General features: G+C 43.3%; 1 protein-coding gene across 1 annotated transcript; it reads right to left on the bottom strand.

Annotated features, from left to right (window-relative positions):
* Window positions 1–1,014: 1,014 nt before the first annotated feature.
* Window positions 1,015–4,922, bottom strand: LOC306915133 (uncharacterized protein; the record flags this gene model as incomplete). The annotated part of the gene is made up of 6 exons (XM_079492382.1): window positions 4,898–4,922; window positions 3,840–4,080; window positions 3,189–3,299; window positions 2,403–2,507; window positions 2,003–2,123; window positions 1,015–1,388 (listed from the first exon to the last, which is right to left on the bottom strand). Exons 1-6 carry the CDS (start codon window positions 4,909–4,911, stop codon window positions 1,015–1,017), a joined length of 966 nt encoding a protein of 321 aa, XP_079348508.1. The 5' UTR covers window positions 4,912–4,922.
* Window positions 4,923–14,053: the final 9,131 nt, after the last annotated feature.

Raw genomic sequence — 14,053 nt, 5'->3', positions numbered from 1 at the left:
GTACGTTCATTTTACACGTCAGTCTGTTTGTCTAATGGTTCTTATCCTGAACAAAAGGTAGAGTGCCTTGCTCGACTGCACCTCGGTAGGAAGCACTGGTTGAGTGGGGTTTGAACCCGTGGTCCTTCAGTTGCAGTACAATGTCCAACACACACTTGAGTTCAGTTTTGAACATGCATTCCTTTGAACCCCAAATAAAAGCCATTTTAAACAGCCATTCTTCTTTCCAACCATTCTTGAGATATATAACCGTTACCGACCGTACATGGTCTTGCTCTCTAGGGGTTCCCATATATATATATATATATATATATATATATATATATATATAGCTTAGTGTGCAACGTTGTTTTCTCAAACAACAGTATACAAACCAAGCTACAGTATACAGTAATATATATAAGTGTATAATATAAGTGTATACAGGCTATTCTAAAGTTATAATGTAACCCATTTACGGCTGGAACCCCTTTCTGGGTAGTTGCTACAGTATACACAGTATGTAGCAACATACCAACAGGGGGGCGCTGTTGCACCACTCACTTCAGATTATTTTGAATCAATATTAGATTTATTAATTTTTTAAATAAAACTTCAGGTCAGGATTTAGAACACATTTTTAGAATCGGCCTCAGGTCTAAATGGGTTAATGACTTGTAAAGACCTTTTGTATAATACCAATTTTTTATTGTATAAAGTTTATTGTATAAATGTAGGATCCCCATTAGATCCAGTATACATAGGCTACATCAAAAAGTTGGAATTGGAAGAAAGAAATCCCAAAAAGGTAGCACATCCAAAATGTCAAACAAATAGAGGACAACATTTTCAGACAGATTCCCACTTTTTATTGGCACACACCAAAAAAAGGAATACTTATGCGTTTCGGGAACTTTCGGCTGTGATATATTTCGGCCTTCATCAGAGCATTGATTATTTATTTTTTCATCACATAATGCTGCTGTAACGCCTCAATTTCTCTTCAGAGACAATAAAGCATATCTCATCTCATCTCTATTCATCGACAGAGTAATCGACAGAGTAGTCGTCGCTATCGTAAAAATAGACTGTGAGAGGGAGGGGGTCGCTCCGAAAGGTGAGGGTCTCGCCGTCGTCACCGGTGACCTCATAAGAACACCTGTAAATGCCTTGGTGGGCGGGGTCTGCGGCAGGAAACAGGAATTTCGCACGGCCGGAGGCGCCTGCCTCTTTGTCTCGTGTCTCGGTGTCGTCGAGCGTGAGATGGAAGAAACTGTTCGGAAGCTGTGCCGGGATGTAGCAGTGGATGGTGAAGTCGGAACCCTTGTAGACCTGCAGCCCGTGCGGCTGGCTCTGCACAGAAGCCTCCGGTATGTCGGCCAAGGCCGCGATGACTGGAACACTCGGATCTGTAATTAAACACAGGTGATTGGCTGAAACGGAGGTGGGGAGTTTTGACAGAACTGTTTTAGTCGTAGTGTTTTGAATACAATTCAGTTTTAGTCCGATTTTTGTCATCTGAAATGTTTTAGTTCAATTAGTTTTAGTCGACTCAATGTACAGTTTACTTAGTCATCTATTTTTTATTTTTTTTGCAGGCCATACTGGAGTCGTAATGCCTGATTTATACTTCTCTGTGTGCCAAAACAATATCAAATATTTTAGGAACATGACACCCACAGCAACCATAAGTCCCCATTTACACTGGCAGCCAAATCTAGCCTGAATCTAGACTGAATCAGATCTGTGCCACATCAAGACTGAAATAAATCAACCCAATCAACCGATTCTCTTGTTTCCTTGAAAGTGTCCATGTCTCGGAGCCATAGAGTAGAATCGGCTCAACGGTCGTCCTAAATATTTGTACTTTTAACATCTTACTAAGCTGGGATGACCAGATCTTATGCATGTCATTGCAGGCTGACCAGGCCATACCCTTCTTAGTTTGAAAGTAGTTTGAAAGTCGCTAATTAATATTAAATCACAATAATTAGGTTCCCAAATTTCAATGAATAATCATTACTTTGAATGAAGTTGGACAGATCCGTTGTTGGAGTCACTCCATCATCGTCAACAGATTCAGATAGTTCAGATACTGACCCAGTCAGTCTAGGATTACAACGAGCATACCATAGAGAATGACGCTGAAAGAAAATTACATTGAAATGGATACATTTACAAATAGTTATAGTTTGAAGTACAACATGTAATAATAATAATAATATGTGTTTTATCATCACTAGATCACTAGACACGTACATGCGTACGTACAGAGATTATGTGCATTTATTGTAAGATTATTGTTGTGACTGTTCTCATGGCAGACCCCTGACCAAGTTTGGGGCGGGTTGGATCAATGGTGCACCTTCCATGTACACTCTCTCTCTCTCTACTCTACTCTACTGTATGACATGTATACATACCGTGTGCTCGTCTCTTCTCCGTACACAGTCAATGAGGTAGTTATTTTCATTGAGTAAGGCTTGAGATGCTCCACACTCGCTACAAACCATACATCGGACCATGAGCTGACAGACAGGATGAAACACAGACAGAATGAACATTATTGATACCACAACAGCGGTATATTGATGTCGGTATCAATTAGGAGAGATAACAGGCAAACGTTGATCAAAATAACAATTCTTCTACATTCTCTATATTGTGCAGATTTCTTGCAGATTACAGATGTTTAACAATAATTCATCTCAATCATCTGTACCTCAACCATGTGGTTACACTGCTGGTTTCATCTGTACAACATCTTAGAAAAAAGCGGTTAGAAAAAGTAAAGCAACATCCTGCTGCATAGTGCATTATGTGCAACGAGCACTTCCAAACTCCAACACTTAAAAATAATCACCTGCAACGAAATTTCTTGACAGAAAGTAAATCATAACATGTCTACAGTGGATCTTTTTGGGAAACAAACAGCTGCAATGTTGGTGAGTTTGACGTCATTTAATACAATCAGATAGGACTTTTCTGTTTGGATGTATGGGCTGTCAATGGCAAATTGAGACTAGTTACCACCCTGCCTTTAATTTAATGGCAAGATGGATACTCTGCATAAGATCTATTGAGATCAATAAATGTAGTCATTATTCCAAAATAACAGACCGATGAATTCAGGGATTGACCTGATCAGAATCAAGCATTCAACCAAGCCGCGCCGCGTAACAATTCCATGTTGAATGTATTTCACATACCCGTTTGAATGGACACTCAGGACGATGTTTGTATTCATTGGTACCGGTAGCCTTTCTGCAGGTGGTTGCTCTTAGATGCACATCTATCACCACTCCGCTTTCGCGAGGGACCTACAACAGGTACATGAAATGAGCAAACATAAGCAACACATTAACCCATTTTGACCTAGGAACGATTCTACAAATGCACTCTGAAAGAATATTATATACACACAATATATATAATATAACAGCGCGTCGCAGTTTTTAGCTCAGATCTTTGCTACTGGGGGGAACCCTGGAACTACATATTTTCAGATGGGGGTCCGGAGCCAAATACAGATCAATTCTGGGGGTCCTTGACGTGAAAAAGGTTGAGCAACACTGACATAGAAACATAGGTTTTTCAGAAAACAGTTAGGATTTAGAAGCCATTCTTTTAGAATCGGCCTCAGGTCTAAATTGGTTAACATAAAATACAAATCAATCACTCACTAGCCTTAAGATAACAGCAGTTACATTAATAGCAGCTCTGATCTGTTTCAGAAAAGAACACATGCCTATAACGCTACAGACACCATGCATACATACAGTATAGGCTACACACTGATTCAAGACAATAATCGAATACAATAATAATACAGTAGGACATAAGTATAGTAACAACGTTACCCTTGCTAATGGACCGGTTCCTTCGAAATTCAGATGGCCATAATTAAGCTTCTGATTTGCTCTAGTAATCGTCAGATCGACAAACGTCTTCAGATCCCCGCCCAGCTGGCTGTAGATTTTGTTCTGCAGTTCTGACTTGACCAGGCAGAGGCAGACGACAGCCGCCAGGAACACCGTGGACACGACAAGGCTCCTCATCTTCCCCAACAGGCGTAGACCTCGTAGACAGGAGACCGTATGTCTTCTCCAACAACACAGAGAGAGAATGACAATGTTTCTGTAACGTATAGAAGGTACCAACTTCGGACCAGGGGACAAAGAGCAGCAGGCGTTGTTTGCTGCTTTTGTTTGTTGTTTGCAGAGGTGTCTGTACTTTACTTGAGTATTTCCAATCTCCAATACTTTTACTTCTACTTCACTACATCTCAGAGGCAAATAGTGTACTTTTACTTCACTACATTTATTTGAAAACTTTAGTTACTAGTTACTTTGTAGATTTGATTATTATTTTCAAAACATACATTATATATTTCGCCTTTTCGGCCTTTTTGAAAATAGCCTATCTACTAAGGTCACAATGTGTCACGATGTGACGCATTGTGAGCTTGTAGATTTTTCTACATTTGAAAACTTGAAATGAAACATTCTGCATAAAGAGTACTTTCTACATTTGGTAACCTACTATTTACGGACTACATTGTAGTATTGATACTTTTACTTAAGTAAAACATTTGAGGACTTTTTCCACTACTGGGATTTCTTCACAGGCGATCTTTGTCACAGTTCAAACACTGGTGATTGATTCATCATCGATTGACCTATCAAAATTCCTGACAGGCTACTCTACGAAGACAGACACCCTGTTGCAGTATGGTTCCCAAGATTTGTAGAGCGAACCCTGGGGCCCAAACTTACAAAAAAAGATTATGAATTTAGCACTTATGCCCTATTCAATAGTGAAAATAGATGATCTACATGCTCCCCCACTCTTTTTTCACGGTTTCTTACGCTTTCTTTTTTGTTTCTCTTTTCATATGGAATATATATAGTAGGCCTACTTTCTGTAAAACATCTCCCTCCACACAGCTGTTTCATATTAATGATCAATGGCTCCCGACACTTGTGACAAGAGCTAAGTGACTTAATTCAGCGCTTGATAATCAGCATTGAGTGGGGGGAGATCTTGCAGTAGGCAGACTAATGTGAACCATTTTTTATTTCTGTTGACTGACACCAGCTGGGGGTCATCGCCGTGCTCTGCTCTACGGCAAAGGTGGGACACTATTATTTCCACACTCACTCCAGAGAGCCATATTGCATATTACTGTCGTGGCAAAAGATAGCCGATCTGCAAGCTGAAAACGCGTCGCACTGCGACGCGTTTTGAGCTTGTAGATCGGCTATCTTTTGTTATATTTGAAATGAATGAATTGAAACCCTGAATATTTCTTTTTGCTATTTTGTAATTGGAATCCAATACATTGGACATAAAATAGACAATAACATTTTAATACCAGTCATTAAAAGCTACTAATTTAGACTGAAGTAATTAAAGCGGGTCATGTTTGCATGTTTGTAATTGTAACAGCTGAAATCAATAATATATCAGTATTCTGATATCAACCTGCGGGCCGCATTTAGTGATAAAAAACTGTTGTGGCGCTCAAACATTTTCATGTCAAATATCCCCCAAAAGTGTGTGTACGCAAGAGACTGACACGGGAGTGGATTTTCACTCCTGTCCCATCCCACTCCTGCAGAAAAAATCCTGTCCTGTCCCAATCCTGGGCCAGAGTAAAAAACAAAATCCCATCCTGTCCCACTCCTGTAGAATGACTCCTGATCCCATCCCGCTCCCACTCGAAATTACTCCCGCTCCCATCCCGCTCCTGTTTTTTTGTTTTTCATTAGGAAAAGTTATTCTATATCTATCCATCTATCCATCTCTTTCTGCTTCTCAAGACAGATGACCAATAAAAAAAATAAAAATAAAGTGGGCAATTGTGGATTTAACTTTGACTACCAAATACAGTATATCCTATATTCATATCAATATTAAAACAAAACCAAGAACAGTTCTGACTGTTGACAAGTGCTTTGTCAATTGTTGAGATATATAATAGCCAATAAAAACATAATATAAATAATTTTTACACACAGTAATAAACGTAATACAGATCTTCTCTTATGGGGGTCCCTGGCATCTTTTCAAATGGGGGTCCGCGGGCTAATAAATGTTGATTTAGGGGTCCTTGACATGAAAATGTTTGGGAACCACTGGTGTATGGGACTCGTTTGGGAGAAAGAAGGGAGACGATGTATTGTAGAACATTAACAGCATTAGCATGTAGCTAACGTAGCATCACAATTGCAAGTTGCAACGTTGCCACTGCCAGGGGAAACAAATGCATCAGGATGATCTGGCTATAAATAATCGATTATATCACATCACAGGCGCGATGCAGAATCATGCACGGCCGCACTGCGATGTCTTCATATTAAACTTTATGAAACGTCCACTGGATTGCATGAAGGAAGTTTTCATCCTCTCCCAGTTGGAGCGGAGCCTGGAAGCATTAGCACTGCTGGGGTATGTAGTTATTTTGACTTGCGTCATTACCACACATTTACAATAGGCTCTATATCTATGCTCAGCAGCTATAATTGGAAAGAAATTGGGCCTTCACAGGTCTTGGCCTGACACGTTCGCTCTGAAAGAATATATATTCAAAGATTTGTGCCGCATTTTCACGATTTTTCAAAAATAGCAGACCTACAAGCTCGTATGAGCTTGTAGATCTGCTATTTTTCAATAGCTAAAGTATAACATAATGCTTAGTTAAAACACCAAAAGGGGTTCCCGCCCAGAATGGAACCAGCTGCTACCAGTGAGTCTCAAAGTGTGGTCCTAATGTACCCTCATGGTTCCTTGAGGTGGTTCCAAAATTTGGTCCCTTATGGGTGTGTAACAGTGTACCTCTACACACACAGAGATAAGGCCTTTTCAGACGGGCAGCGTGGGACGCAGACGTTGTCGCCTGGATCACAGACGACAGGTCTGCTCCAGGTCTGCTCGTGAGGGGCGCGACGACGCAAGCGGAGAAAAAAAAGCTCAACATAATCCATGTGTCCATGTGTCGCCCCTCAACTTCTCCGCACGTACAAAAAAACCCACACGCCTCTCTTTGAAAATGAATTACTAGCCGCGTCAGTCGCTGCCCCATGCATCTGAAAGGACCTTTTCAGGTCTATGGCCTATGGCTATGGCTGGCTGCTGTGTATATAGCTTATTGTTTTGTTGGCTATTTTTTCCCATTGTGCAGCAGGTATAGCAGCTGGCGGTTGCCAACAGTGGAAAAGTAACCAATAACCATTGATTGATGTGACGGAAATTGTCACGTCAATCACTTTAGGGTCCATGTGGTTCCATTTGTACACTCTCACAGTACGTTATAACAACATTTCAGGATCCCTTCAAGGGACACGAGGGACTCTGCGGACCCCACTTTGAGAACCACTGCCCTGGACTATGCCCATTTGATAAACCCTGCTCATGGACTGCTCCTGATTGACCTGTGGGGGGGCCTCTATATATTTTTAAGTGGTGCAACCACTTCCTTAAGTGACTATGTGTGTGGGTGGCTGGCTGGCTGGGTGCGTCTGAGCACGAAAACAGCATGGTTGTTTTTCACCACCTGTGCACAACCTAACACACACACAAACACACGCACATATTAACTCTATATATGGTGATTTCGGGTGTGCCAGTATAGTACAGTGACAGTACAGTACAGTACAGTAGAGGGACTCCCACACGGTAACTCTGTCATTTCTCAACCGTTTCGGACGCGGACCGGCTCGCCGGAATCGGACCGGCACCCTGGGTGCGTTCCTGTGGAACTCCCCCCCCCCCCGCCCTCTGGCCCCACCCCCTCGCCCCACGGAGTTGCACCACTTACTTCACACAGGTGTGATTTTTTTATATTATGGCCTACCATGATCTATGTCTGAACTTGAAGGACACAAGGTTACTGAAAACCAAGTACTTAAAGTATATTTTTATGCCAATACCTTTGTACATTTCCAACCTATTTTGACTTGTTTTTGCATTGCATTGATACTTTTACTAAAGTAAAGTAAAATGTGAGTATAGTTCTTCCACCACTGCCAAAAGGCATCCTGCGGTAGTCTGATACCGTACTCGTGTATACTTTTAGGACATGTTCTACACATGGTTGGAGAATGCAGGTTTTGAAGATACACACCGGTTCAACCGGCCGCGGGATGACACTTATATATTACCCCCATGACCCATTTAGATCTGAGAAAAGATTCTACAAAATGTCTTCTAAATACTGACAGTTTTCTGAAAAAAACCCATGTTTCTATGTCAGTCAAACATTTTCATGTCAAGGACCCCCAAAAATATATGTAATTGGCCGCCGACCCGCATCTGAAAATATGTTGTTCTAGGGACCCCCCCCCCCCCCCCAGAAGCAAAGATTTGAGTTCAAAAAGCTCGTTCTGAAAAAACATATATTCAAACATTTGCGCCTCATTTTCACGATTTTTCAAAAATAGCAGATCTACAAGCTCGTAGCGCTGCACTCGGTGCCGCGCTATGAGCTTGTAGCTCTGCTATTTTTCAACAGCTAAAGTACAACATGATGCTTAAAACACCAAAAGGGGTTCCCGCCCAAAATGGGATAAACCAAATAAGGACACAGACATGTGACGGTGGTTACGCCCCCTGTGGGAGTGCATTGGTAATAACTTTATTGCAAAAATACAGGTTCCCTCTTTTCCCCGAGCAACACCACCCCAGAAAACACACACAACCTACACTGCACACCCCCACATAAAACAAACCAGCTACAACTGGTCTTGAACCCATTTCTCTTGTGTCTCTCTGGTCATCGCCATCTCACTCACAGACACACACTTTCACTCTAAAGTCTCGCCATCTCACTCAACGCAAGCACACTCTCACACTCTGTCTTCTCTGGTCATCCGTCTCGCTCACAAACACACACTTTCGCTCTTAGTCTCTCCATCACACTCACACACTTTCACACTTCTCGCCATGTCACTTCACGCAAGCACACTCTCACACTCTGTCTCTCTGGTCATCCGTCTCGCACACAGACACACACTTTCACTCTTACCCCCTTTTTGAAACTAGCTCCTCGCCACTCGCCCTACACACTTCCACTCGGTTTGAGCATAGATATATAAATAATAGAGACGGCACCGGAATCCCCCTCCCATCCACTTGCATTGCATTGCGTCTCGGTTATTTATATATCTATGCTCAAACCGAGTGGAAGTGTGTAGGGCGAGTGGCGAGGAGCTAGTTTCAAAAAGGGCCTATAGTCTCGCCATCTCACTCACGCAAACACACACTCTCACTGGTCATCCGTCTCGCTCACAAACACACTCTCTCACACTCTCTTGTCTCGCAGCAGCTCAGTGTGTGTAGCATCAGACAACGTTCCAGTACATTCTCTCGTTTCTTTCTCTCCCACATTCCCCCTCCTCCTCCTCGTTGCTCTTCCTCGTGCATTCCACCAGCGGTAAAACACATTATTAGACACACAGATGCAGAACTACAAAAAGTTCAACCAGCAGCATTGCATTGAAACCTCTCCCAGTCCCATCAGTCTGTCTGCCTCTGCCGAGTCCGTGGGTGGGTGTGTCTAGCCTCCCTGTTCCATCTCTGACGCAAGATCATGAGGGAAGGTTGATTTGCATAGCGGACTCATGCGCTACAATTTTTTTTTTTTTTGCTACATTCTCCCACCATAATATACCAGAACCCAAAGTAATAATACAACGGAATCCATCCAAGTAAAAAGAACCAAAAACAAAAACAAACAAACAAATGAAATAAACAGCCATGTTAAAATACACTATCTGAGTTTAAGTGCCAACCTTTGGTTTTAGTTACGACAATAATCAACCTACGTGAATTCTTTAATAATTTCACATTGGCCAGTTTTAACCCAATACGGTTATTTCATGTAATGTTAACCACTAAAAGCCGATATACTTTGTTGTACGTCAGATAATGAAAATGGCCAAAACCACAAGCTCACAACATCCTGTTGCGATGTGCTATGAGTTTGTAGATCGGCTATTTTTTCTTTTTGCCAAACGTTCATCCATTTTTGCCAAATGTTCACCTATTACGACATGCCCACAATAGGGATGCTAGGGGTTCATGTGGTTCAATAGAGAATAAAGCATTATAAGGGTGACAATGAACATATCCTGCAAAGAGGAACGCTATCCTCTAAAGGGGAGGGGGGAGGGGGGTAACTATGTGAGTGAATTAACTGTCCCCACAACTGCTTAATAACCGTTCATACCTGTGTTATGGCCGAGGGGTGGTTGACATCTCTTGTGAGTAGCTCGTTGGCTGAAAATATAACTCTAATATATATATATATATATATATATATATATGGCCTCAAAAGTCTAATATCTCCCCTGGTCCAGAGGGATATCCCTTTGGTCTAGTGGTTAAGATGTTGGACTTTCACGCGGGAGGCCCGAGTTCGAATCCCGGGCGTTACATATATATATAAAGCATATTCATAATTGACATTTCACATTTCAGACCAGAACAGTTCATTATTCACATCCGAGGGCTCGACATATCGTGGATATTCAGAAGATATTCAGAAGAACGCTAAAAGCGAGCGTCGAGCGTGGATCCATTAAGTGCAAGAAGGCCTAAAAGTATAAATAAAAGGAGATCTCGCCGACTCTTCTTCTTCAGCCAACCTTGAGAGGGAGTCCCTCCTTTATCGGTCAAGCACCCTATAGACTCGTCTGAGACGTATACACACACTCTGTATACATGTATATCCAGCAGAGTAACCTTTGGTGCCAAGTGCACTTCTCCACCAGAAAGGACACATGGGTCCCGGCTAGTTTGGACACTCCACTCACTCCATCGCTCGCTCGCTCGCTCGCGGCCGTCCTTCCCTCCCGCTCTCTCCTGTTATTCACTGCTCTACACCAGTGGTTCAAAACCTTTTCAGGCCGTGACCCCCCCCCCCAAAAAAAATAAATAAATAACTGAGGACTCCACACCCCCCCCACCCTGATAAGCACCTGTAATGCAGGAGTTGGAGGCATTCAATTTAGTTTGACTCGGTTCCACAGATAAATATTGTGAGAATAGCTCACAACGCTGGGGCGTTGTCATTTAATTAATTTACTTGTGAATAATTTCACATTTTTTGCCGCCGCCTTCTTATTTGACAATTCGGCTGTTGTTTGACCAGTTTTTACAGCATAGTTTGTTGATTACTTTTTATGCAGTTATGGTCACTCTTTTCTCTCTTTTTTTGTTTTTGTTTGTTTGAGGTATTAAAACAGTTTTAAACGTCCTTAAGTTGTCATCCGGGGACCCCTCCAAAAATCATGTGGGTCTGGTGGTCACGTGGTCCCGACCCACAGGTTGAGAACCACTGCTCTACACTAATGGCCTCGTTAGCCAGCATGCAGCTGGCGCTACCGTTGTCTGACAGAAAGAAAGAAAGAAAGAAAGAAAGAGAGAGAAATTAGAGGGAAAAGGAAGCACTTGTCTTGTTAAATCTCCTGACAGTAACGGGAGAAAACCGTTATTAGTTCAGCGAGTGATTGGAGAGGGGGGGGGGGGGGGGGGCGTAAACTCCAGCTATAGACACTTGTGAAGTGTACCCCGCTCCTCGTTGAAATGCAGACATGAGGAAGTACCACTTTAAAGTTTATCAATATTTCATTAATTATCATTATCAACATTCCATAAGGTCTTATTAATTAACATACAGGTTGTCATACATGAGTTTTTCTGTACATGACTTTTTAGTTATTAGACAGTTCAGTCTTCGGGGGGGGGGGGTACAGGTTTTTTTTTTTTCGGTGCGCGGCCGGGGCACGCGCGTGCGGGCTCGCACTCACCGGAGAGAGACAAAACCAGACCAAACCAAACCAAACAGAAAACGTGGCTGTCCCTCTATAAGTCAGCATGGCAACCGTGGGACCGTGAGAGTTCAGGCAGAAGAGCGCATATGGCCATTAGGAAAAATGCCCGTGAAGAAAGAGGTGTGGCTACTTGATAAGAACCTCCCCTTAAGCTTTGGGGACGGGCTATGTCCCATGGAAAGGCTTTTCCTTTGACAGAGGTCCAAGCCAAAAAAACAAAAAAAAACAGGCAAGCACGCTAAAATACGCCAGGCTAACAACACCGGGCCTACAACTGACTGGCTAGTTCACTGGCTGGCCAACTAGAGAGTGAGCTAGCTAGCCAGCTAGAGATACGAGCTTGGCTAGTGAGGTCGACTGCACACAAGGGAAGCCAGAGGACCCAACAAGGGGAGGAATCAAACAGTCCTGGGAAGTAAAGCCTGATTCATGCTTCGTATACTTCGACCGCACGACGGTATCGCGCGGCAAAAACAGACGGACCTGCAAGCCCATGACACGTCGTGGGGCCTGTCGGGCTGCTGTTATCGCCGCGTGATACCGTTGTGCGACGGAGCATAAATTAGGCTTAAGGGTGGGGGGGCCGCGGCGTTAAGGTTGTGTAGATCGGGCTCCGCAGCTTAAGCGTGCGTTCTGGGGGGGGGGAGGGGGAGGGGGGGGGGGGGTCAGAGTGACTGCATAGACAGAGTAGAGGACTAGAGGGGTGGAGTGGTCCGGGAGGTTAGGCAAAGGCGCGGGGGGGGGGGGGGTGGTTGGGGGGGAGGGGGGGCAAGCAGAGCGTGCGTCGTTGGGGTGGGGACTGTGTCGGTGTAATTGTATTTATGTGTGTTTGGTGCGTGGACGACGTGGTGAGTTGAGTTGAGGGGGGGGAGGGCGGTGAGCCTCCTGAGCCGGTGATTGGGGGGGGAGGGGGGGGAGGGGTTGTCGTAGACATCAGTGGAGGAGGGCGGGGGGGCTCTTCTTCTCGGGGGACCGCTTGACCCCCGTCAGACAAAGCCAGAAGGTCCCTGTTGCACTGCTGGACTGCTCCTGCAGGGGGTGGCAGAGAGTGACGAGGAGGCGTCAGAAAACAGTATACAATACAGAGTAGAAGTATGTGGGTTTTTACTGTCATTCATGATGGAGGTGGAATAATGGGATATATATATGGTGAGGAAGCTGCTGGAGATGTTGCATTCTTTCATCACTTTTTACCATGTTGCATCTAGCTATATGAGCTGTAGTGGTGCATTCAATTCATCCATATGGCAATATGTCTATCTTAGGTTCTGGACAATAAGGTGAATCGATCGAGAGGCTGCAGTATTGATATGGCAATAAACGTCAGGGATTGTCTGGGTTGACGCAGTGTTGACAAAGCCCCCCTTGCAAGTTGCAATGCACTCCCTTCCCAGACCACTTGTTAGCATGTTTAGTTCTCTGTGGGCCTGAAAGTGTTTTATTGTATTTGTGCAACATGGTCATTATTTTGAATAAACATATCATCGATATATATCGATATATTGATATATCGATATATTGATATATCGATATATTGATATATCGATATATATATATCGTATCATGGCCTCTGTATGGTGAGATTGCAAGCATTATCCACCACTAATGTGCTGTATTTCCTGCAATGCACACATGATGCATTACTCTGTTAGTTGAGTCGACTAAACCATTGTCTGGACTCAACTTGGTAATAAAATATGCTCTATAATCATAGTTGAAATGAGAGGGAGCTATACGGGGAGCTCATTTCCCTTGAGTAAAACAAAACAAAAATGCAGTGAGTGAGTGAGTGCATATTTACTAGATATAAGTGTTGAGATGGCAAAGACAAATCAACATAATTGCATTAATTTTGTGTTGCTGTTGTCATTATTTGGGGGTAGAGCCCTGCATAGGCTCTATAATCATAGTTGAAATATAGGGAGCTATACGGGGGGGTGCAGTACTTAGTTTAGACAGTTTTTGGTTTAGACTAGTCATTGGTTAGACCAGGGGTTCTCAACGTTTTTGGCCGGGGACCCCCGGAAATGCTTTGGCAATGTCTCGGGACCCCCGCCCCGCCCCCTCCCGACCCCCAATATAAATTGACTGCTACAATAACCTTAAACCATTTTGGGCGGGAACCCCTTTTGGTGTTTTAAGCAGTTATAATTTAGCTATTGAAAAATAGCAGATCTACAAGCTCATAGCGCGCCACCGAGTGGCGCGCTACGAGCTTGTAGGTCTGCTATTTTTGAAAA

The sequence above is a fragment of the Electrona antarctica genome, assembly GCF_951216825.1.
Source record: "Electrona antarctica genome assembly, chromosome: 22".
NCBI classification, from domain to species: Eukaryota; Metazoa; Chordata; class Actinopteri; order Myctophiformes; family Myctophidae; genus Electrona; species Electrona antarctica.
This window is presented reverse-complemented; position numbering and strand designations above follow the sequence as displayed.